We start from the raw sequence: 25,580 nt of genomic DNA, 5'->3' as shown, positions 1-25,580 counted from the left end.
ATTTAAGACTTTTGTTCGTGAGGAATGGGATCGTTGGATGACTAGCGGTAAGCAAACCTTCACGGCAGCTGGTCGACAACGTCGTGCAATGTACGTAGAGTTGTGTAATTGGGTTCTCCGAGCATGGGAGAAAGTGAAAGCAACAACAATCATCAATGGTTTCAAAAAGTGTGGAATAATTCCAGAACCGGCCGCCGATATTAGTTCTTCGGACGATGACTCGGCTGCATCCGATACCAATGATGACAATGAGGATCGATTAGCAGCGGCTATGGAGGTATTCGGCGACGAGAGTGAATTCGATGAAAGTTTCGACGGATTTGAAGCAGAAACTGATGACGATGAAGATGAATAGATTGATTTTAAATCATGACAAACAGTATTTTTAGTAAATGTTTATTATAAAAATTGTTGACTGAGTTTTTGTTTGTGTAAAAAAATAATTAGATAAGACGCCTACGAATATAAGACTCACTTAGGGTGCGGGGTAAGTAAAATTTTATATAAGATGCGTCTTATATGCGCGAAAATACGGCAATCAAATTCACATTCAGCATTTTTATATTAAGCAATAATTACATAATTACAAAACCACAAGAAAGATCAGGAGTAATTACATAATTACAAAACCACAAGAAAGATCATTAAGCAATAATTACGTAATTACAAAACCACAAGAAAGATCATTAAGCAATAATTACGCAATTACAAAACCACAAGAAAGATCATTAAGCAATAATTATGTAATTAAAAAACCACAAGAAAGATCATTAAGCAATAATTACATAATTACAAAACCACAAGAAAGATCATTAAGCAATAATTACGTAATTACAAAACCACAAGAAAGATCATTAAGCAATAATTATGTAATTACAAAACCACAAGAAAGATCATTAAGCAATAATTACGTAATTACAAAACCACAAGAAAGATCATTAAGCAATAATTACATAATTACAAAACCACAAGAAAGATCATTAAGCAATAATTACATAATTACAAAACCACAAGAAAGATCATCAAGCAATAATTATGTAATTACAAAACCACAAGAAAGATCATTTGCATACTCAGGATAGTTGATTTGGAGTATTTCAAAAGATGTGAAATAAGCACCCTCATTTAATTCATAATATCAATGAATAAGAAATTTGCCACATGATTCATAAACATTTAATTCCTCAATTTTCCTCTGCAGAGAGTATCATACTGAATAATTTCTTTTCCCTCTCCTTCAACTTCTTCTTTCATGAAATTGTGAATAACTGGTCTGTAATGCATCTTTGTACATTTATTTTGAAAATATTTTTGCATATAATAGAATGCCTCATGAGCAGTTGGTTTTTATAAACTATACAGGTTATCGTCTAAATATAAAGTCTTTATTATTATTATTATTATTCCTACTGTCATATTGCTGATATTGACATTGGGTTTTCACACAAAGACCACTCAAGTTGGTCCAAAAATCAACAAAAATCAAACCTCTTACACATGAGCAGATGGTCATATTGACATGGTTTTTCACTAAGAAACTTCTTTTGATGTTGAGATGGTTTTAGATCAGAATGGGATCCAGTATGGCATCCATCTTGAAAATTGTCACCACTCCTCCTCAGGAATGGATGTTTTTTTTGTTGTTGCAAAGAACTTATTCTGTCTAGTTGGTATAAATTAAAATGGTACTGATCTGAGGTCCAGCTTGACAGCATTCTCAGCAATCCTTAAAATGTTTTGAATGCTACTCCTGAATGGTTGTATCAGTTTGTGATTTTCAGTAAAGGGCTTTGTATTAACGTATATACTCACTTATAAGTTGAGTCCAACTGCAGCTGCACAAACCCAGATCTGCCATAGCATACTGTGCTGGCAGATCTGTGTCTGTGCAATTTGTTAGGAGCAAGCAGTAGAACAAACAGCATAGACCCTGATCTGCAGGTACATGATGCTATGGCAGATCAGGATCATTGTTATTTGCAGTTTGACTCAACTTTTAAGTGAGCATATATGGTAAATCTAGCTGGTTCTAAATTACAACTATAGTAATAAGACCTTTGATTTCCATGCCTTGGTGGTTTTCTTGAGAATTTTGTTATAGCTACTGCTGACCTTGATAGTCAAAAAGACATTACTGAAAGACTTTTATAATATGTAGTTGTGCCTAACGTAAATGGTGCTGATTTGACATCCAGTATGGCCACTATGTGAGCTGTTTTAAACTCTTGTTATGGCTATTTTTTGATGAACAAATGTTCATGTAGACATAGGGTTTTCACTACAAGACAATTGGTCCTGTAGACAAAGATGGCTTCTGTTTTCTTGTTGGCCATGAGTAAAACTGCTGTTGAACAATGGTAGTCATCTTGAAGGGATATAGTCATAGAAAGGGAAGTCAGCTGGGATTGAAAATATACAACAGAACTTTATCAAGCAGGAGGAACCTCCTTGACAGATGACTTCACAACAGTTTGCAACAATATCTGGCAAACAGGAGAATGACCCACCCCGTGCACCCAGTCTCTTATCATCACTCTTACTAAGAAAGGGAATGTGCCAGAACTACTGAACAATCATCCTCATCAGTCACCCAAGCAAGGTTATGCTCAAGATCATCCTCAACAAACTTAAACCTTAAGCAGAGAACATCAGTTGCCAAAGACCAGGCTGGTTTCAGAGCAAGACTTAGCACTATGGAACAGATCTTCATTCTTAGCATCCTCCATTAAAAATATCTGCAGAATTGACGGGACCTCTATCCTGTCTTCATTGGCTTCAAGAGGGCTTTCAACAGGTTATGGCATGCAGCATTGTTGGCCACCATCAGCACTATAGAATAGTGCAGTTCTGGTCAATGGCAATCTAGGAGATTTGTTCAGAACCACAATTGGAGTCAGACAGGTGTGCCTTCTCTCACCCACTCTCTTCAACATCTACCTGGAAAGGATCATGTCTGATGCCTTGGAAGACCATGAGGGCATTGTCAGTGTTGGAGCAGGACAACTTGTGCCTTGCTGAAGATATCGCTGGCTTAGCAGGAGATGAACAAAAGAACTGGAAACTTTAGTGAACCGTCTCAACCCAGCATCACTAAGGTATGTGGTGGAGATCAGTGCTGAAAAGACCAAGCTTGTGACAAACAACCCAGGGTGCATCCAAAAGTGAATAAGAGTGAAAGGACATAGTGACAAGCTTCAAGTGTAAAGTTCAAAACCTGAGGTTCTTTCCAGAATTGTGCAGACAACTGCTGTGGCTACGCTGAAGCCCATTTGTACAACAACATTATGTTTGGGTCCAAGATCAAGCTTTTGCACTCCCTCGTCATGTCCTTATTCCTGTATGCTTGTGATCCATGGACCCTGTCAGCAGAACTAGAGAGAAGAATCCATGTTTTTGAGATAAGATACTGTTGAAGGATCCAGAAAATCTCAGGTGTCTATAATGAGGAGGTGTGCCTTAGAAATCCAAGGTGCAGTTGGACCATATAAAGATCTGCATCCCAATATAAAGAAACACAAACTAATATGGTACGGCCACATCTCACACTCATGTGGTTTGTCAAAGACTTTCCTAAAGGGCACAGTGAGAAGAAAGGGAAATCAAGGCAGACAGAAAAAGAGATGGGAGGATAACATAACAGACTGAATAGGCATGAGATGTATTGCCCTAGGCCCCAGAGAGGACTCAGGCATTTTTCTTTGAGACTGCATACCGTATATACTCGCGTATAAGTCCATTTGTGTATATGCAGACCCCTAAACTGAACAGGTATAAACAGTAAAAAGTGCATGACCTGCGTATAAGCCGACTTAAAATTCTGAGGCATCTCAAGATGCATGAGGTAAGTTCTAAATGCATTTATTTAGGCAAACTTGTATTTAAAAAAAATACATGTATACTTTTTTTGAGGTTGGCGTGCATGATTATTAAAAAAAAATGGTATAAGCTTGTTTGAAAAGTAATTTATTTAATTTTCTGTTTTCTTGTTGTTTCTACCTAATTTAGATTTGTGTATAATTTGATCGAACGATGACAAGAATTTAGCAATCGCAAGCTCCTGTAACACTACCTCTCCCTTTTGATTCGATTATTGTTTGTTTATGCATTATTATATTGGACATTTTATATCAGTGCACCGTTAATTATGTTTTTACTTTGCTTTGAATTGTAAATACCTAAGCTCATTAAAATGTAATCCCAGTATGACAACACAACAAACAAACAATACGGTTCGATTCAACGATTGGGCAACTGAATGTATTGATTTAATGGCGCCACAGCATGTACATTGTAGGTTTGATTACACGCTGAATTAAGTACATCTCTCGGAGTCGAATCATGGGCACCATTGCGCTCAGCTTTTATATCTCCAAAATACAATAATAAAGTTTCTGAAATAATGCTTCGAAAATTATGCTAATATCATAAAAGCTGAGTTGTAGTTTGCTTTAATGTAAGCGACCTTACACCATGCCAGTCAACTTTCACACCGGGAGGAAAATAAACTCCAAATTGTTGGGGTCACTCCATGCGTACCTCCCGATTTCATAATATCTTCCGATTTTTGCAGAGAACTCCTGATTATTACATTATGTCTTCGATTTTCATTTTTTCTAAACAAGAAAAGTCATACATGTTCTGTTGTATCACCTGTGAATTATTGTTGTGATGAAAGAATTATTTTAGTGTAAAGAATTCGCTTCTTCACTAAATAGAATTATTATTCACGTAAATTAATGTTTTTTTTTTTTACCTCTACAACAATACAGAAGTAAAAAAATAAACCAGAACAAAAAAATTAACCACAACAATAAAATCGTCCACAATTAATTTCATTCCCAAGAATGATCACTATGAATGCCGTAACTCCATATGCTATAGCGCCATTCCACGAACGAAACTTACACGAGTGAACACCTGGCATTTTTATACATTTATACGAATGTTAAACTGGTATAGTTACCAGTCAAAATTCCCTCTTATCACAAGCTAGTTTCAGGATTTTAATGATTAATTGGCCTGTACTGCTTTCACAAAACGAAAGACAAATTCGCCAACTCTCAACATCGGAGACACTGAAACATCAAGCTTTCCATTGTGTGGAAAGTTATGTTTGTTCAGCTAAAACACAAAACTAAAATTGATGTTGATCTTAGTTGATCTCTATGAGAATTTTAGCCTTTATTGTTACCACTCTTTGTGAACATGTAAATTATGATGGTTATGTGCCTTGTACAAATAAACGTGCATACCTTTTTAAAAATATTATCCCAATTTGTAGGATCGCTTATATCATTGAAAATGAGTAACTCATGAGCGCAGGATTTAACGTAAATAAAGGACTAGCTGAAATATTATCTGGAAGAATGCAATTTGGTCAAAACAATGAATAAAGCAAAATCTGCATCTATGTTTGAGAATAAGTAAGGATTTAAGTGACACTATGCATGCCTTGCACTGTGTAAGTACTGTACATTATAGTTCAGCATGGTCTCCCTGGTAAACTCAACCAGCCCGTGAATTATGAAGTCTGTATTTACCTTTTTTTAACTTCATGTTCGAGAAATCAGAAAATATGCACATGCGAAATAGTAACAAAGTCAATCATAGTACTTTATAAGTTTAATAATTGTTGGGTCACTGAAAGTTACTTTTTTTTACATGCCTATGTCTTAGGACACGGAAAAAATTGTTTTATGTCCCAAGATTTACAGCCATTACAGTAGCCAACAAAAAGACCTGAAAGCCTAAAGTTTAGACATTAGCCCTCAGAAAAGCCGACCGTCCTTCTTCCAGGCCTTTATTTTTCCTAAATTTTTCAGCCTACATGCAAGTATATATGGTAATTTAATTTGGTTTACTTTACTGTCTTATAGAGTTGTACTTTTGAAGGTATCATCATATTTTTTTGAGACAATAATTTGGTTTGATGTACTGTCTTGTAGAGATGTGCCTCTTAAAGGTAACATCTCTTTCTCTTGCGTCATTAATGAGCAGTGTTCGCAAGTACAATTTCTTATGTAAATGATTGTATATGTGGTGTATGTAACTTCTCGCTGTGGTACCTGCATAAATATGACATGTAGGTGTTAGGCATCTAACTGTAGGGGTGGCAGAAACTGTGGCATCATCATGTTGTTAAAGGGTTTTGTGTTTTTAGTCATTGATGTAGATGAAGCACCAGGTTCCACACTTAACACTTTATTTCTGTGTCAGTAGAATTATAGCCAAATGAAAAAGACACAGCAGATTAAGTCTATACAGTACTTGATGAAAATGTGAAATATGACGTTGACAAGCAGAAACAAGCATGATTTAAATCAATAATTCTACAATCAAAGATGATAAGTCTGTCAAAGAGATAGATAACCTTTTGCAAGTAAATATCATAATTCCATCCAAGAGGAAGATGGACACAACCTTCTACAAGTAAAGATCATAATTCCATCCAAGAGGAAGATAAGTAAAGACTCAAAGATCATATTTCGGTAATTATGTTGCTACCCAAATGGTTGCATTTTGAAGTTTCACAACATTGCTAAAATGAGCCATAACTGTGTCATAAATGGTAAGAGAATGATAAAACCTTCACATGGCACATTTTGAAATCATAGTTAACATATCAAGTGGCATTAAAATATAAATGTATTTTACAGTGTTATAAAGCATGATGCATGATAAGGTTTTCTAGACAGAATAAATTGATTTAAACTGAGCTCGTAAGATTAAAAATAGATTGAAGAAAATTGTATTTAATAAGACTTGAGATTAATTTGGTCCGGATTTAAAATCAACATTTGCTTGTTTACAGCTCAAAATCAAAACATATCTCAACTGCTTCGATAGCCTAGTGGTTAGAGTGTCTGCCTTGGATTTGGGAGGTCACAGGTTCGAACCCCAGCTGAGTCATACCAAAGAATTATAAGAAAATGGTACAAACAGCTGCCTTGCTAGGCGCTCAGTGTCACAAGATGAAGCCGGGTTGTGACTGGATTAGGGAAGACACCAAAAGCAACTGTGTTTACAAGATGTTTATTTATAAACCCAGTTTAAATATTAACAAATCTGACACCAATATAAACAAAAAAGATATGGAGAATTATAAAGTTCCTAACATGGAACTATCAACAACAATTAACTCAATGAGAAAAAACTCAAACATGAATTTAACAAATGGAATTTCAAACAAACGTGAATTAAGTACTATCACTGATCAGCAAAATAAAAGTATATGATCTACACCCCAATATAAACAAACTTAAATGTATCGTTCGTATAATGTTATTGAAATGCATGTAACTTTGAATGTATCATTCAAATAACGATATTGAAATGCATGTAAATTTGAATGTATCGTTCATATAACGATATTGAAATGCGTGTAATTATGAATGTATTGTTCATAAAACGTTATTGAAAAAGGAATGAATGAAATTATGAACCTATCGATCATTCATATAACGATATTGCAGTAGGAATGAATGAAATTATGAACCTATCGATCATTCACATAATGATATTGCAATAGGAATGAATGAAAAAATAGTGAAAATAACAACGTGGAACACAATATATATAACTATCATGGCGCCCATTTGACGTCCAAGATGTTACTCCCGTTCCACTCGCTCTAGTCAATGGTCAGAGAAGTGCCCACGCACGGTCCGCTCCTCTCAGTCTGCTGAAGGATCCCTCGAGAACCCTCACATCAATCACAGACCCGATGGTCGCGAAGCCCTGGTCCCTCGCATCGAGAAAACCAGTACACTCTTCTGATCCAACGTCACCATAACTCAGCGTATACGTCACACGAAACCACAGAGAGTTCTGTGACTCCACATCAAACCATTATAAGGTATGGCAGCATGTATAAGGTATGGCAGGACGTATAAGGCATGGCAGCACGTATAAGGTATGGCAGCATGTATAAGGTATGGCAGCATGTATAAGGCATGGCAGGATGTATAAGGCATGGCAGCACGTATAAGGCATGGCAGGCAGCTCTACAGCTGGAGATTTGCTCCAGTAAAGGGGTAAGCTTTCTGACAAGACTTGTCGTAATGTAATTTGGTTATAGAGAATTTGCTCTATATGTACACTAGCTGTGACAGATATGTGCAGCTAAGTACTTAGGTTTTCCCGCTGCTGGCAATTCGCACGTGCCACATGGTCTGAGTTTCGCTCACTATTTCGAAATAACAAGAGCTGAAACAATATACCACCCTCGGGTGACGCTGTACACGGCAACAAAACCCGAGTTCATTTTTGACAACATATATATATTGATATAACTCGTACACAATTCTGAAACACTGAGCATTAAGAGGTTAGTGTTAGGATTGGTCAGCCTGGTGTCAGGATAATGTGACTGGGTGAGATATGATGCTACATGTCTGCAGCATGATGCCCCAGTGCTAGACATCACTATAAACTGTCACACTGCAGACATTGTAGAGATATGACTGAAAAATTGTTAAACCTTTGTTAAAAATCCAAGTCACACACACACACACACATACACAGAAAACATATCCCTGAGTAAGATACTGTAATATGGTTTGAAGGCCTGCTTCATTATAAACGTAATGTTTCCCCAAAGAAAGCTTGAGATAAGTGGATAAATGGGTCCATTACATGATAACCAGGGTATATTCTAAAAGACCTGTTGTTATGTATATTTAATCTACATTGCTTCTTTGTTATTTTTTTAATAGTTTAAAAAAAAATTCATTACATGCTATTGTAATGTAGCATTGTATGTTGGACTTGACATTGTCCAAAATTGAGTTCATTTCTGCTTGACCCAAATTGATTTTTTTATTTTGTTCTGTGTAAACAACTAATACATAGCTAAATTATTCTCTATGTGTATAGGTATCAGAATTATTATTAATAGAAGTAAATTTCTTTATTTGGGTCTAGGATTTGGAATTTCCATTTGTATTTGGCTCTTTTGTAAACATCAGAATCAGTCGAGAAGGTTATTTTCCATTAGGTAATAGTTAAAAAAAATAAAATAGAAAATGCTAATTGTGACCTGAGGTCAAGTAGAGAACTGTATTTTCTGTAGCAGAGAGGATTTTTTTCAGTCATGCTTTAAGATCTAGCACTTTCAATGTGCATTATATGTTGTGTCCAGTATTTCATTATTGGGCTGGAAATTTTATTTCTTCAAATTATTGAATTCAAGTGATTTTTTTTCTCTGGAAATACAAAAGTGCTCTGATAAAATTCATGGACAGAGACATTCACTGGAATTTATAGTGAATTCAGACCAGGAATTATATTACTGTGATTCAACAAAAGACTTGACACATCAACACTCGATAAGCTACCACAGACAGTCATCACCTTCAGTTTTTGGATTTATGCTGGACTTTGTAACTGAATTTAATTCAGGACTTTAAATTATTAGGACTTGTGTCTATAATTCTTTGATTATTTTGGGATTGAATTTGCAGTATCATAAGTTTTTTTCTTCTAATTTTCACTTTATATTCTATGGAGAAAAACAATTATTTGTTGAATTTTACACTCTTTGATGTTATTTATTTAAGAGCATAGACTCATAACACTATATAAGTTTAGTTTGGGTAAAACTTTAGGTGAGTAATTACATTCAGAAAAAGATCTATTACCTTGACTATGTCAGTCCTAGGCTGTATTCCGTTGCCATCAAATTGGAAATTAACATAACTGATTTTTTTAGCGTTATTGGTCACAGTCCAGAATTTATGGCCGGCATGTGCAACTTCCTCCATGGCCAAATAAGCAATTCTTAAAGCCATGCTGTATGATGTAAATAAGTAAATAAAACCAGGTTTTTGGCCAAATTTAGTCTATGGGGTCTAAAGTAAAATTGTGCTGATCTGATGTCCAATAGGGCCGCCAAGGCAGCCATCTAGAAAATTTTATTGCTGTGCCTCAACATAAAATCATATTGAAATATGGTTGCCACCAAGGATTTATGATGTTGTGTTGGTCCTAATTGGGAAGGGTACTGGTTCACAAATATAGCCTTTGGCCATCTTGAAAATCTTATTATCTCTACTTCACCAAAAATTTACAGTGTATATAATTAGTTCTAAATAGAAATGGTGTGAATCTGATATTCAGTATGGCCACGATGGCAACTATCTTTAAAGTCTTGTTATTGTTAATCCACCAAAATGGAAAGTCATATCAGGGTTTTCATCAGAACAGAAAACATCTTTTATTTTATTGGTCCTGATAGTGCTGATCGACCAGTATGACCGCTCCAGTGGCCTAGTAGTTAGATTGTCCGCCTTGGATGCGGGAGGTCGTGGGTTCGATCCCAAAGACTGACAAATTGTTAAACCTACGTTAAAATCCAAATCACACACACACATACACACACACACATCAAGTATGGCCACCATGGTGACCAGCTTGGAAATATTGGTATCTCTTCTCCCAAATGGAAGACTACATGAAAATGGTGTCTTATGATACCTAGTTGGTCCTAAATGAAATGGTCGCCAGTTATACATCCAATATGGCTACCATAACAGCTGTTTTGAAAGTTTGCTGTAGCTGTTCTCCCTGATTGGATGGTGATACAGACATGATGTTTTCACTAAAATGCTTCCACTGATGTTTGCTTAATTCTAAATGAAAATATTGCCAATATGACATTCAAGATGTCCACCACAGCAGCTAATTTGAAAATCTGTTTCAACACTCAGTGGTTAAAAGGAAGAAATGGTCTTAATTCAATTCCTGGAAATGGTAGGGACTTTGGTTCATACATTTTACATTTTACATTTTAATTGAAAATATTTTTTTCTTTTTCAGACTTTCATCTTTCCAGACTTCCTTCTGGCTCAGAGGAATGGAGAAACTGGCAGATAGTAAGTTCAAGAGATTTTATTTTTGCCTTGCCACCAGTGTGGAAACAGCAGTTAATGTTACACTTGTCCACCCTTTCATCTTTCTGTCCATCTCTCATTAAATCCATCATCTGATACGCTAGAGCTAAATTTTCAATTTAGGTTAATTACGTCTGTCTGCAGATTTGGCTGCAGGGTAATTCAGATTTTTATGGGTTGCAAAACCATTTATCAAAAGTGGGTCATTGTGTTCTGTATTGTACACTTCCTTGACTTTGGTATTGTTTTGCATTTACATTAATTTTCATATAAACTTTGGGTTTTAGGGTCTTGCAACTTCATGTGTGTTTTAGTGACCTATTAAAATTGGTCATGATGACCTATCTTTTATGGTTTCATTGACTTATGTTTTACATTTACTCCAAGTCAGTTTAGCAGGAAATTCACAGGCATTGATTCCTTCTTGGAAAAACCTGTGCATGGCTTCTAGGTTACTTAATTCATTACATATAAAGGTTTATAAGTGACTATTCTTGATATTTATAGGTAACTTATAAGTGACTTAATTTAGTGAAGGATTATGATTTTATGCACATTAGACAGTTTGTATACAAATTATACATTTCACATATAAATGAAACATACATCACTTCCAGTTGGAATTGAGTCATACATTTACTTCACTTATTCACTTAATGCAGTTACAGACTAATTAAAATGTCATTCACTTATACTTGAGATAAAAGCAAATTCCCACTAAATTAAGTGCATTTGGACTTTAAAAAAGCCCCTACCAAACTGAAAATTGTGTCCTTATATAATTAAAGTCATCATTTTTATAGAATGTGTACATTAAAGTTCTGACCTTATAAAAAGCTTAGACATTTCAATTAAAATGACAGTCTGTGAAATGATTTCAAATACATTTACATGATGCTACATTTCAAACAGCTTGCTCATTATCAAATTGTTAACTGAAATAACACAGACAAATGATAACCATGAAGATAATTTATTCCCAAAATACGATTTTTCTTTCAAACATATATTCTGGGCTGGATCCATCATTATCAAGTAGGCATGCAACTGAATTCAAAAGCAGGTTTTGACTCATGGGTGGCAGTAAAGTTTTTGTAGAATCAGATGACCATTCTACTTCATCTGGTAAATGCAGACTGCCTCAAACTGAGTTGTCAGTGAGTGAACCCTGGGATATTGGGATATAGGATGCTGCAAAGCACAAAGACAAACCAAACCCAAAGACAAACAAAACCAAACTACCATAGTGAACAAGTCAGCATAATAATTCCATTGATGCAGACCACCAGTAATTCAAATTCTGAAAATGCAAGTGTGACAAAGACTGAATTATGATACTGTTTGCCACAGATATCTTTCGGGCTACAGACTTTTTTGTTGATGTGGGAGGTTGTGGGTTGGATCCCCAGCCAAGTCATACCAATGACTTACAAAATGGTACTGACAGCTGCCTTTCATGGTGCTCAGCATTAAGAGGTTAGTGTTAGGACTGGTCGGCCTGGTGTCAGGATAATGTGACTGTGCGGGACATCATGCTACATGTCTGTGGCATGATGCCCCAGTGCTAGACATCACTATAAACTGTCGCACTGCAGACATCATAGTGATATGACTGAACAGTTGTTAAAGCTATGTTAAAATTCTAAATCACACACACACACACACTTTTTTTTTAAACATCTTTTTGATGTCAAATAATTTTTCAGTGGCCATCAATGAATTCTATTCTATGAGTCCATTGGAATAAACACATTTGAATGTTTGATGCCAAATAGTATTGTTTTAAATGAATTTATTAGAAAATAATTTATCTTTTGATGTTGAGATTGCCCTTGTTTACATGGTGTGTCTGCATTATGTGGTTGTGTATACTCACACATCCCCATTTTACACAGACACACACATGCACACACACACAAAGTTATGTATATTTAGTTTGTATTGTTTCTTTTTTTTTTTAAATGTTATTCATCATATGCTATGGGTAACTTAAAATTGTATAGTTGACCTTGTCCAAAATCAGTGACAGTTTTGTAAATACAACATTGTCTACCTTTATCTGACTGAAGGATAAATATTAGGATTATTTTGTTAGGGCGAGTCAAGGACATTATGTTTATCATGTTCTTTTAATTTTAGTAACAGACCTTCTAATTATAACATTTTAAACCTTCTGCAATGAAATTTTTCATTAGGTAATGTATGAAGCATAAATCAGTCTTATTGTTGTGTCCACTATTTCATTTGGGCTGGAATTTATTTATTCAAATTTATGCATCAAAATTTAAAATATAATTTCAATGTTATATTTTTTAAAATCTTAAAATATTTTAAACAAGGTCTTATGGTCACTTGTTAGGTGGTGGTTTGTTTGATTATTATTATCTAGAGGATGATCGACCGTAGTGTTATTGCCAGGATCAAGTAAATAATAAAATAAAATATGAAATTAATATATGGTATAATGGAGATATGAGCAGGGATATAGAATAGAACATGAGCCCATGTATGTAAATTTTAGGGTGTGGTGGTATTATGTGCAAGATCCCCCCACTCTTATGTTTTTTGGTTATCATTACCTGTATCTAGAATATGATTGACCATGGTTGTATTGCCTGGATCAGGTAAACAGTAAATTTTCAAAAAATATTTTGCTTTGGTCACTCAAGCAAATATGGACTCGGGATCCAGTAACATTTCTACCTGAAATTCTGTTATCTTATTAAATTTCCTATATTTGACACAAAATCGGTGGACTGCTTCAGTGGCCTAAGTGGTTAGAGCAACCGCCTTGGATGAGGGAAATTATGGGTTTGAATCCGGGCAGAGTCATGGCATAGACTTACAAAAATGGTACTAGCAGCTGCCTCACTTGGTGCTCAGCATGAAGAGGTTAGTTTTAGGACTAGTTGGCCTGTTGTCAGGATAATGTGGCTGGGTGGGACATGGTACTACATGTCTTTGTTCTGATCCAAAACTCTATTGGCAGGTTATACCACTGTACATACAAAAAAAGAACAAAGATTGATTTACACCTTAAATAAACAATGACAAATATATGATGTATTCATGCTTTTATGTATAATTATCCAAACTAAAAAATTAAGTATCTTGTAATGTACTGTTAAATGATTTGTTTTTATCAAGGGATTGTACTGTATTTATGTGCATGAAATACAAAAGATGCAGACGTTTGAAACACACAATGCAAAATCATGACATTTGCTACTCGCCTGTACATGATTACAACTGATATCCATGCACTGATGAACTTGTAATCTTGGTGGGCACCCACGAATGCTTTTTTAGCATTTGGAGAAAGCACATATATCTGCATTTTGACATGAATTGAAGAACATCAGAGCTGCCTGAAATATTTCTATTTAAAAAATATTGGACAATACAGTAACAATTAAACATGACAAAAAATGAAAATACATTAGTGTGGCTGCTGCAATAATTTATTATGTTTGGTCTTTCCATTACCGCTCTGATGGCCTAGTGGTTAGAGCGTCTGCCTCGGATGTGGGAGGTCATGGGTTCGATCCCCAACCGAGTCATACCAAAGACTTACAAAAATGGTACTAACAGCTGCCTCGCTTGGCACTCAGCATTGAGAGGTTAGTGTTAGGACTGGTCAGCCTGGTGTCAGAATAATGTGACTGGGTGGGACATCATGCTACATGTCTGCGGCATGATGCCCCAGTGCTAGACAGCTCTATACACTGTCACACTGCAGATATCGTAGCAATATGACTGAAAAATTGTTAAAGCTACGTTAAAAATCCAAATCACATTACATCACTTATCTTTCCATCTTATCTCCCTTCCAATGGAAGTTCCAACAATGGTCATCTGAGTTTCATCAAAGGTACAGAAGACATTCTTACCACCGTTTATTCCTATATTGTAGCATCTCAAAAGACATCCCATGTTTGACCTTAAACTACCCATATTCCAGCAATATGGTAGTCAATTAACACTTTATTGTGTACACATGTGTTATGTATATTTGATTTAATTTATATTTGATTTAATTTATTTGCTTGTTTGTTAGTTTGAATTTTTTTATATTCTATTACATACTATTGTACTGTAACTTGATTTACTGGAATAGAGTTCAGTTCTGATTGATTTTTTTTCTTCTTCCAAGTAAACAACTAACAATAAAAACTTTTGTGTGTAATGCTGACCATGTTCCTGACCTTGATTAAGAACCAGTAAGAGTTATAGTAATAAGCAACATTTTTTTATATTCATTCTTTCTCAGAGTAAGATTCATAAAGTGGTTTCAAGGCCATTCTTGGAGTACATGACAAATAACATGTGTTTATTGTTACAAACCTTTGGCTTTCCCAGAAGGATGAACTCTTGACTTCCATCCAGGGATCTGTTTTGCGTTGTAGTTAGATTTATTACTAATGTTTTGAGAAAGAATTGTCATTCTTGCCTTAACACTTGAGAAGTTGTAGTGTTTTATGTTTTGACCAGTGTTATGTATAATTTATATCTGATTTAATTGTTTGTAAGTTTTAAAAAAAATTAATTTTAATTTCATTATATGTCAAAATAATGTAGTTACTCTTTACTAGGAACTTGATACTTTTTCAGAAAATAGTTTGACTGTGACTGTTCATTTTTGTAGATACATAAGGCTGAACTGGTTTCCGACCTTAATTCAAAATTAGTAACAGTCACATCAGCAAGTTTTTTTATTATTCATTTTTATTGTGGGAATAATAAGGTTGTTATCGAGGCTGTGTTGGATACGTGACCCTCAGCGTTTAAATAGAATTTAATGAAGTAAAAGACGTTTTTTTAAATTTATTCTTTGAGCAAAATGATTGATTCTTGTCAGGGCCATGCTGAGAGTACATGATGTAAACATGGTCATGTGACCCTTTTCCAGGCATGTGTTTTGCATGATATTCAAGTTTTAAACCATTGCTTAGAGAGATCTCTCAGTTGGGCATCTAGACACTGGGTGGTAAAGGTGTTTCTTTTGTTGTGTCATTTTGGGAATTACATTTTAATGTTTACACAAATTATTTGGATTCTAAAAGATTAATTCGTTTCCTGGAAATATTTTGAGTGCTCATGCAAAATTCTTGAACAAAGACATTTCTTAAAAATTTATTTGGATTTCCAAAACTGGAGTGTTATTTCTTGTGTTTCTACAAGGAACTGTAGACTTCAACACAGTATATTATACAGCATATGTCATTGCCTTCCATCTTGGATTCTTCATTGAGTCTCAAACTTGAATTCATTTCGATATTAGGACTTCTAAAATTTTATTAGTGGATTATTCTTGGAATTGATTCTTAGAACTGTTAAGTTCTTATTTTTTTATTTTTACAGTATTTTTCCAGGGAAATAAATTATTTGTTAATTTTTTCAAAGCTTGTTGTTTTCACTCTTTCTTGTGTCACTGTTTATTCGAGCCTAAACACGTAACACCAGTTTTGGGTAAATTATTTTATTTTATTCAAATTTTTTTAATAGAAAAATGATTCTTTTCCCTGGAAATACTTGTGCTCCAAACTAATTCTTGGACAAAGACATTGATCAAAATGTACACAGAATTCAAAAACTGGAATATTATATTCTGTGATTCAACAAAGAACTGTTGACACATCAGTACGATGCTGACCACAGCATATATCATCATCTTTCATTTTGGATTTCATCAGGATTTGATCTCATTTTCATTAGGACTTTTATTACTAGGGCTTATATTCTTAATTTCTTGGATTATTTTTTGATTTGATTTTAAAACTAAGTTCTTTTTCTCAATTTTACCTTGTTTTTCTTGGGAAATAAATTATTTGTTAAATTTTACAAAGTTTGTTGTCTTCACTCTTTTCTTGTTACTTTTGTAAGAGCCTAAATAAGTAACACAATTGTTCTTGAACAATGGATCTGACATGCACCATCGCACCAGTAGTTGCACTGGTGGAACATTTCTGGTCTCAGTAGACTGGTTCTGGCTGGTTTCTCTAATGTGTTGGTAGAATATGTAAAAATACAGTGTTTTACTTTTTAAGACTTTTTTTGGAAAACTTGTAAATTTTTAAAATCTGTAGATTTCAACTTAAAACAGTATGTGGGGTAGATGCCCTTTAAAATGGTATTCTTGCCCTAGATTCCCATGTATGCTGATGTATGTAATTTGGGTTACAGAGTATACAGCTTGGCCTTACTTCAAATCTGCACCTATCATAAAGCTGCTAGCTCCACTTGGTCATTTTTACTTCTAATACTTCAAGGTAAATTGTTAAAAACAGGGCCCAATAGCTTCTTTTTACTCATTTATATATTTTTTTGGTATATTTTTAATTCATTCGTTAAACTTTCAGAGCTGGCATCTTCTAGTCAGGCAAAATGTGTTTTCCCTTTTTTAATAACTGCTAAAAATGGTGGACTTCAGATTAATTCAGGTTGGTTTTTCAAGCACATAGTTACAGCAATATTGGTTCAATGTGTGCTTAGATTGTTTACAATTTCCACAATTATAATATCCAGAGAAATTTCAGCTACAGTGCATGAAAGTAACAACTGCTAACAACTTCACTTTACATAATATCTGCAGAGCATCCTCAGAGCCATCTTGAAAACCTTGTTGTTACTGCTCCATCTGATTGTTAAGTAATAATGAGGAGATTTGCATCAAGACACTTCCAGATAGTCCTAAATAAAAACAAAATGCTGCTGATCTGATGTCTGCTATAGTAGCCAGCTAGGAAATCATGTATCACTTCGTTTGTATAAATTCTCATTTCATTATGGGGTTTTCACTAAAATGCTTCTGTTTTGTTAATCCTAAAAGAAAATGTTGCTGATCTGAAATCCTGTATGTGGTCATCTTGAAAATCCATTTTTACTGCTCGTCTTTAATGTAAGGTCATTTCCACATGGGGTTTTTCATCAGAAGAGTTCACTGTGTTGTCAAGTAGGTCCTAAATGAAAATGACTAACTCCCATTATGGCAACCAATGGTGGCTGTCTTGAAAATATTGTAAACTCAACTCTTCCAAAATTAATGGCTATATGAAAATGAAGTTTTCTCTCTCAAGACTTCTTAATTATGATTCTTAATTGGTTGTAATGAAAATAGGGCTAGATTTACTCCAATACTGCCACCACAATTAATGTATTAAACTTATTACTACTAACCCGGAATAGATGATGATTATGACAATTTTGTGAGGGGTCACCAGAAGACTTTGTTTTGAATGAAAACAGCAACTGGCTGATATAAAATATGTGCACAATAGTAAGTAATTTGAAATCTTATTATCTCAGAAGAATATCAGAGATGGCTTCAACACTCAGCATTTAAAATGAAAGAAATGGTCTTTTCTTGATTTTCTGGAAATTCTTTTTTGGATTGTAATGTCAGTCTTTGCAAATTACTTTTTTCCATTGTAAAGAAGATTTTTGATGATTTGATCACTTGTAAAGTAGTGGGGAAAATATCAGAGTGAACAGTAAAGCTTACTCAGAATGGTATTCGTAAATACTTTTGTACTTTTTTCTATGGTCTTACACTAAGTAACAGAAAAGCAAACCCAAAAGTTTTGTATAATTCAAGAAATAATTTAATTCAAGTTACAAAATGAAAATTTAATGGGAACTTACAGTACAGTGAATTAAATCCCAAAAAATCGTAATTGTTCTATCATAAGTCCAAATGTCTGAATGATTTCGATCCAGCCTTGAATGTGCCAGTATGTTATCAGTCATAATGTATCACAATGTTATAATCCAGAATGTCTTTGAATTAATTCACAAGAGTCTCAGAATTGTGTTCATTTAGTAACTGTACACTTTATTAATTCCATTGAATGATTTTTGTTCCTCTCAAATTATATCAGTGCACAACTGAACGTGATTTCACAATGATTGATATTAAAATGGGAATGAAGAATTTTATTTCCTTCAGAACCTTATATAAAAACCCAAGACACAATAAGATGGTCAGGATGAGGGTCATTTTCGCATCAACTTCGTAAACAAGGTTAGGTTTGTTTACTTAAATTTTAGCAGACTTCCAGACAAAAATCCAGTAAGCCATAGCATTTCCAAGGGAAAAAACCAATGTCTTGAACACAAATCCAAGTAAAAATATTTTTTTTAAATGGCATTAGTGAGGTAGGTTTCTCAGGTCTGTTTACTTAAATTTTAGCGAATGACCTGACAAAAATCATGTTATAAATAGAACTGTTATAAGTAACCAAGTCTGTTAGCTGAAGAAAAAGGTCTCTGCTATTTTAACTTTCAGATATTACTGGTAGCAGTAATATCTGAACAAAAAAGAAAAAAAAAACAGACCTGCTTGGTGGTTTAATGCAAAATTACGATCCTTCATTGGCACAGTTACCATCTTAAATCAATGCATATTAAATGAGAAGTACACATGTAGTGAAAGCAGTGATTGTTTGTATAATAATTTACTTTATTCAAAGAACCATGCCTTGGTATATACATGTGTATATTGTTTATATACATGTCTAGCATATAGCATGAAGAGTATCAACAATGTATACTCACCTGCCGATCTTGTCACATGTGGTGAACCCACAACACATTTAATTCCATAGAAAATAAGCACAGATTTAAAATATTGATCATTATGTGTCTGAATTGAATGGAAATATAGCAAAATTATGCATCGGAAGATGAAGCTCATTTACAGTTCAGGACATTCCAAGGTAAATGGCATCTGTATAAATTTAATACTATTAAAATATTCTCATCTGCGAATTGAAATACTTTATTCATTTTTTTTGTGTAAACTGATCAATTTTTTCATAGCTGCTTTTTGTTACTGTCATTCTTGCTCTTGGCAGAGTCAATCAAACTCTTCAGTTGATTTATAAATTTGTTATGAACCACAACATTGTTTGGTGCTTGGTTGTGTTAGCAGTTTAACACATTAACCCCTGGAGGTTTTTGTCATTTTCGCCTGAAAATCGAGTAGGAAATACATTTTGAAAGCTATTTCTGAGTAGATCCGAAAACGCCAAATCCCAGGTGATCTTTCAATAACATACTGCCTAGTTGAATTAGAAACACCGTTTTTCATTGGCTATTTGGCTCACGCACGAGCAGAAGGGTAAAAGTTGGATTTTTTTATTTGCTAAACAGAGCCATTATTTTTTAATCGAGACCACTCTTAATTCCAAATGTTCATCTTATTCTACTGTTTGCAAAGGTTCATCAGTCTGTTTGCAGTTCATACTGGTTTGCCTTAGATCTGAGACCAAAAAGTCTAAAATCCAGACACAAAATCGGATTCCAACCACGGGCAAATTTTGGGCAGGAAAAAATTGTGTCCAAAAAATGAGTTTTTTTATCTGTATTTTATAGTGCAGCTAGATATTCCAGATTATTTGTTATCATTGTAGAGCTACATCCATCTACCTTTCTATAATACCACCCACTTTAGTGTATCTTGCATGACCATGATGCTTCAGAGCTTGACAGGAGGCTACTACCTCCTGCCATGTTAACTCATTGCAAGGGGTTAATGTGTCTTTTTCGTCTGAAATACGAGTAGGAAACATATTTTGGGGACTGCTTTTTAATACATCCAAATACATCAACGTCCAAGTGATTTCCGTTTGGCCTGATGCCTAGTTGTGTTAGAAACATCATTTTTCATTGGCTATTTTTGTTGCGCATGTGCAGAAGGGTAAAAGTTGGAGTGTTTTTGTTTTTTTCTTTGCTTATTGGACCAATCAATTTTGTGTCTTGGCCACTTTTCCTTGTAATCCCCAACTTCTCCTTTTTGCAAAGGTTTGCCTGTATATGTGTAGTTCAGACCAGTCTGCCTTAGAACTGAGGTCAGAAAGTGTTTAATCTGGACACAAAATCTGATTCCGAGCCGAGGGGCAAATTTTAGGTGTAAAGAAAATTGGGTCTCAAAAAATAAGTTTTTTCCTCTGTATTTTGTAATGCAAGTAGAAAGTCTTGATTATTTAATGTCCTTGCAGAGCTAGATCTGTCTACTTTTCTATAATACCACCCATTTTGGTATATCTTAAAGGACCTTGATGATTCAGAATGCCAAAGTAGGGTACTACCTCCTGATGTGCAAACGTGGTGCCAGGGGTTGAGTTAAAGAACAAGCATGTCAGATATTGTTGGAGCAGTGATAGTATACAGAATAGACATACACAAAGAAGACTTAATGGCTTTATTGTCAATGGATAAGTAACAATAAGATTAACACTTATGAGCTGACATCTTTTGACCTTAAATTTATGATCAAAGTTCTCAAAAGGCCCAGCCATTGGCTCAGATATTCATGTTTCCGATGTTTATTTTAGCAGAAAATTTCAAGAAATTGATGAAATTTTAAAATTTCAGGAGCTACACAATTTTCATTTTATATTTAAATATACGATCTCTTCCCGAAAGTGATAAAACTTTTTAATTATTAATTTTCATTCTTCTAAGAAGAATTGTTTTTTTCAGTTTACAAGAAAAATCCTTGCATATGAAATTTCAGGAGCCTCGCCATGATTATCCTACATTTGAATTCATATGTAACCTCATCTCCAAAATAATAATAAACTTTATCCATGTTATTTTTAAATACTTTTAAGAAGAAACAAATATTTTTTTATGTACAAGAAAAATACATGTATATAAAATTTCAGAAGCCATGACAACCATTTTGTATCTGAATTCATGTTATAATGGAGCGTGCTATGGTCACAGTATATTAAAAAAATGACATTAGTCAGGTAGGTTGGAACCACTACCCTCAGTTATGGACAAAGGTCAAAGAGACAATACCAGTTAAATTTACATAAAATTAGCTGACAGTGCCACTGCTTTGTTGACATCATGAGATGTTTATTGTACAGTGCAATGGGAAATAGTTCACTTTATTTAAATGCTGCCTGACTTTTTGCATCCTTACTTGGGTGTGTGTATGTGTGATTAGGATTTTTAATTGAGCTCTAACATCCCCACGATGTCTGCAGTGTGGCAGTTTATAGTGATGTCTAACACTTGCATCATGCCACAGACATGTAGTATGATGTCCGTCCCATTCACATTATCCTAACACCAGGCCGACCAGTCCTAACACAAACCTCTTAATTCTGAGCACTTAGCGAGCTAGCTGTTAGTACCATTTTTGTAAGTCTTTGGCATGACTTGGCCAGGGTTCAAACCTGCAACTTCCAGCATCAGTGGTGGATGCTCTAATCACTAGGTCACCAGAGCAGTGTGCATCCTCACTTGGATTTGTCCTCGTTGTTCATAACTTTTGTGAACACTTGTTCAAATAATTTTCTTACATTTCATTTGGAGAGCAACAAAATTATTATCTAAATTTTAATTTGTTTGTGATAGAATGGAGTTTTAAGGTTAGAATCATGAAACATGAAACTTATCAGTACTCAGAATGCAAGAAAAGTTATTGGAAAGTCAGGTGTTTAGATTTTCGTACAAGAATAATACAGGAAGTAGAATCATTATGGATAGTTTGTTTCATGCAGATAGACAGTTAGGATAAATTAGGTCTTAATGTAATTGCAGCAATTATTGTATCTTCATTTCATGTTCTTGATACTGAAAAAGAATGTACACAGCTTAATTGACCAAAACATAAATAATTATTTATTTTTACAGTATGTACACTGATAATAGAAATCGGAATCTTTACTGCCATTACTGTGATGAAAAAGATCTTGACAAAGAAGCCAACGTGGCCCAGGTGGGTAAATGTATAGAAAAGAATTTCCCTTTTCAAAACAATACTGATGCAGAAGAACAGAGGAGCAAATTGCGACCCATATGTAAGAGAGGAAAACTCCCTTGTAAGTATACATTATTTTATCAACAATAGCATTAGTGAGCATGAATCCGGATTTTCCTTTCAGTTTTTGGTCTTTCAATTGTTAATTTTTATCCCCCTACCTTGTTCTATTTAATTAGCATTCATTATTATTTCTTAAAAAATATTCTTAGCATATTTGTCAGTTATATTAAGTCAAAAAGATATTTCAGCTAGGTGTAGAACAACTCCAATAAGATCATACCTAGATCATGTGAGATTCAGTAAGATCATACCTAGATCGTGTGAGATTCAGTAAGATCATACCTACCTGATCATGTGAGATTCAGTAAGATCATAACTAAATCATGTGAGATTCAGTAAGATCATAACTAAATCATGTGACATTTCCTTAAGATCCTAGATCATGTGACATTCCAGTAAGATTATAACTAGATCATGTGACTTAATATTACATGAGGGCTGTCATTACACAACTGGGTAAAACAAAATGTTGGAAAGCCCCGGGTGACCAAGTGGTCTGATATGTTTGCCTTTACTGATCATTGACATTTCACCTCTGCCTATGTGGGTTTGAATCTCAGGCTCAGCCAATGTGGTTTATGTGAAAAAACCTGCCAGTAGCTTTTTGTGGGTGGGTGGTTCTTCCTGGGGTTTTCCCTGGTTCTTCCTCCACCAGTGAAACTGGCTACCCTGTATAGCTACGTGTATCATGAACTAGTGACTGCATATTCATTGTTGCATGATATTTAAAGTTACTGTTAATGACACGTATTTCACAATCAGTCCAATTGTGTTTGATAATTACCTCATTCTCTTAATGTGTTCTGAAAAGGAGATGAAATGGGTTCATATTAGAATACAAGATTTTGGTTAATAATTTTTGTCAGAACTTTATTTGATTGCATAGTAACTAAATTCTGTTAAGTTACTTATAGTTGATGTGGGCACAGTTTTTATGTAGCTTTGACCTGGTTTTTTTTTCTATTTTTTGAACTCGTGGATATTAACATGAAAATCGGTACTTCCTGTAACAAGACGATATTGCTCATCAAATGAATAAACATCATTGAATCTTATTTTAAGGAATTTCTGCTTTCAGCCTGTCCCCTCTTGCGCAGAAGTTTGAATGGTGAATGGAACTGTAGTCACAATCCTCATCTAATGGAATCTCAATTTTATGACAAGACAGTTGATGGTTACATTCTTCCTGTGTATACCAGTTGTAGCCTTGTTTGTATTGAGGGCTACCATGTGATTGGCACAAATTCACTGTACTGTAATGAAAGTCGTCAGTGGGACACAGAAAAAGGAATGATTCATTGTGCTCAAGACCATAGTAAGTATCCACCTTGTCAGTCTCTCTCTGTCTGTTCTTATGGCCATGTTCTTTTTGTTTCTTTACTTGTTTTCTCTGTTCATTTTACTCAGTTTATATCTCATTGTTAATTTATTCGTCTTTCTGTCCTTATCTTTTTCTTACAAGTATTAATTAGAAAATAATGATTCAGATGTTGGAAGCACCTGTGGGGAAAGATTTAATGCCAAAAATATGTGCTTTTAAATGGGGATTACATTAGTTCACTAGAATACCTACCATCAGGATTGTGTTGACTCCCACTATGTTTCCCTGAAAATTTAAATGGGGACTATATTAGTTCACTAGAATACATATGTATATCTATGTTGTGTTTGTTACTTTTGGTGCATGACTGTAGATTGCTTTTAAAATCAATCTTAATAATGAAACTGCTTACAAGTTTGGGGTAATTTCCCATTGGCATTATATGCAAGCAGATCTGGATTTGTGCAGTTTGTTAGGAGTAATCAGTACTGCAAACAACACATGCCCTGATCTGCAAGCACATTATGCAACAGCAGATCAGGATCTTTGTTGTTTGCAGTTTGACTTGAATTATAAGTGAGTATGAATGGTACCTGTTTCTTGTTTCATGTGCAGATTGAAACAAATATCATTGTCACAGGCAGTTATGGTGTGGATTTAGTAATAATTGCTATAAATAGTCAATTTTGCAATGAAGTTTGCTATTGCATGTTTTTCTACAAATTTCCCTGTTTGAATAAAAAGACATCTCCACTGTACATGGCAAGGTTATTTTAGTTGATGAGGAAACGGTAGCCAACTTTGCCATAGTCTGACTAACAACTGATTTAAAATATGTGTTACTAGTCTATGCTTTTAAACTGATTTAAAATATGTGTTACTAGTCTATTCTTTTAAACAGATTTAAAATATGTTACTAGTTTATGCCATAGTCTGACTAACAACTGGTTTAAAATAGGTGTTACTAGTTTATGCCATAGTCTGACTAACAACTGATTTAAAATATGTGTTACTGGTTTATGCCATAGTCTGACTAACAACTGATTTAAAATAGGTGTTACTAGTTTATGCCATAGTCTGACTAACAACTGATTTAAAACGTGTTACTAGTTTACGTCATAGTCTGACTAACAACTGATTTAAAATATATGTTACTAGTCTATGCTTTTAAACTGATTTAAAATATGTGTTACTAGTCTATTCTTTTAAACTGATTTAAAATATGTGTTACTAGTTTATGCCATAGTCTGACTAACAACTGATTTAAAACGTGTTACTAGTTTATGTCATAGTCTGACTAACAGCTGATTTAAAATATATGTTACTAGTCTATGCTTTTAAACTGATTTAAAATATGTTACTAGTCTATTCTTTTAAACTGATTTAAAATATGTGTTACTAGTTTATGCCATAGTCTGACTAACAACTGATTTAAAATATATGTTACTAGTCTATGATTTTAAAATAAGTAACAGAAAAGAGTGAGGACAACAAGCTTCTCAAATGTAACAAATAATTTATTTCCATGGAA

At 34.3% G+C, this 25,580-nt stretch overlaps 1 protein-coding gene across 6 annotated transcripts in view; it reads left to right on the top strand.

The window, feature by feature from the left end:
• Nucleotides 1-25,580, top strand: part of LOC149796317 (uncharacterized) — a 145,575-nt gene that overhangs the window by 63,492 nt on the left and 56,503 nt on the right. For all 6 annotated transcript variants that reach the window (XM_089960970.1, XM_089960968.1, XM_089960969.1 and 3 more), the window contains 3 exons: nt 10,816-10,871; nt 22,539-22,726; nt 23,807-24,043. In XM_089960970.1, coding sequence (XP_089817096.1) covers nt 10,816-10,871; nt 22,539-22,726; nt 23,807-24,043 — 481 coding nt within the window. The remainder of the gene's footprint in view (nt 1-10,815; nt 10,872-22,538; nt 22,727-23,806; nt 24,044-25,580) is intronic.

Source organism: Sinohyriopsis cumingii, chromosome 6 (assembly GCF_028554795.1).
Source record: "Sinohyriopsis cumingii isolate HCF-2022 chromosome 6, ASM2855479v2, whole genome shotgun sequence".
In the NCBI taxonomy this organism is placed as follows: Eukaryota; Metazoa; Mollusca; class Bivalvia; order Unionida; family Unionidae; genus Sinohyriopsis; species Sinohyriopsis cumingii.
Note: the sequence above shows the minus strand (reverse complement) of the source record. Positions and strands in the feature narration are given on the sequence as shown.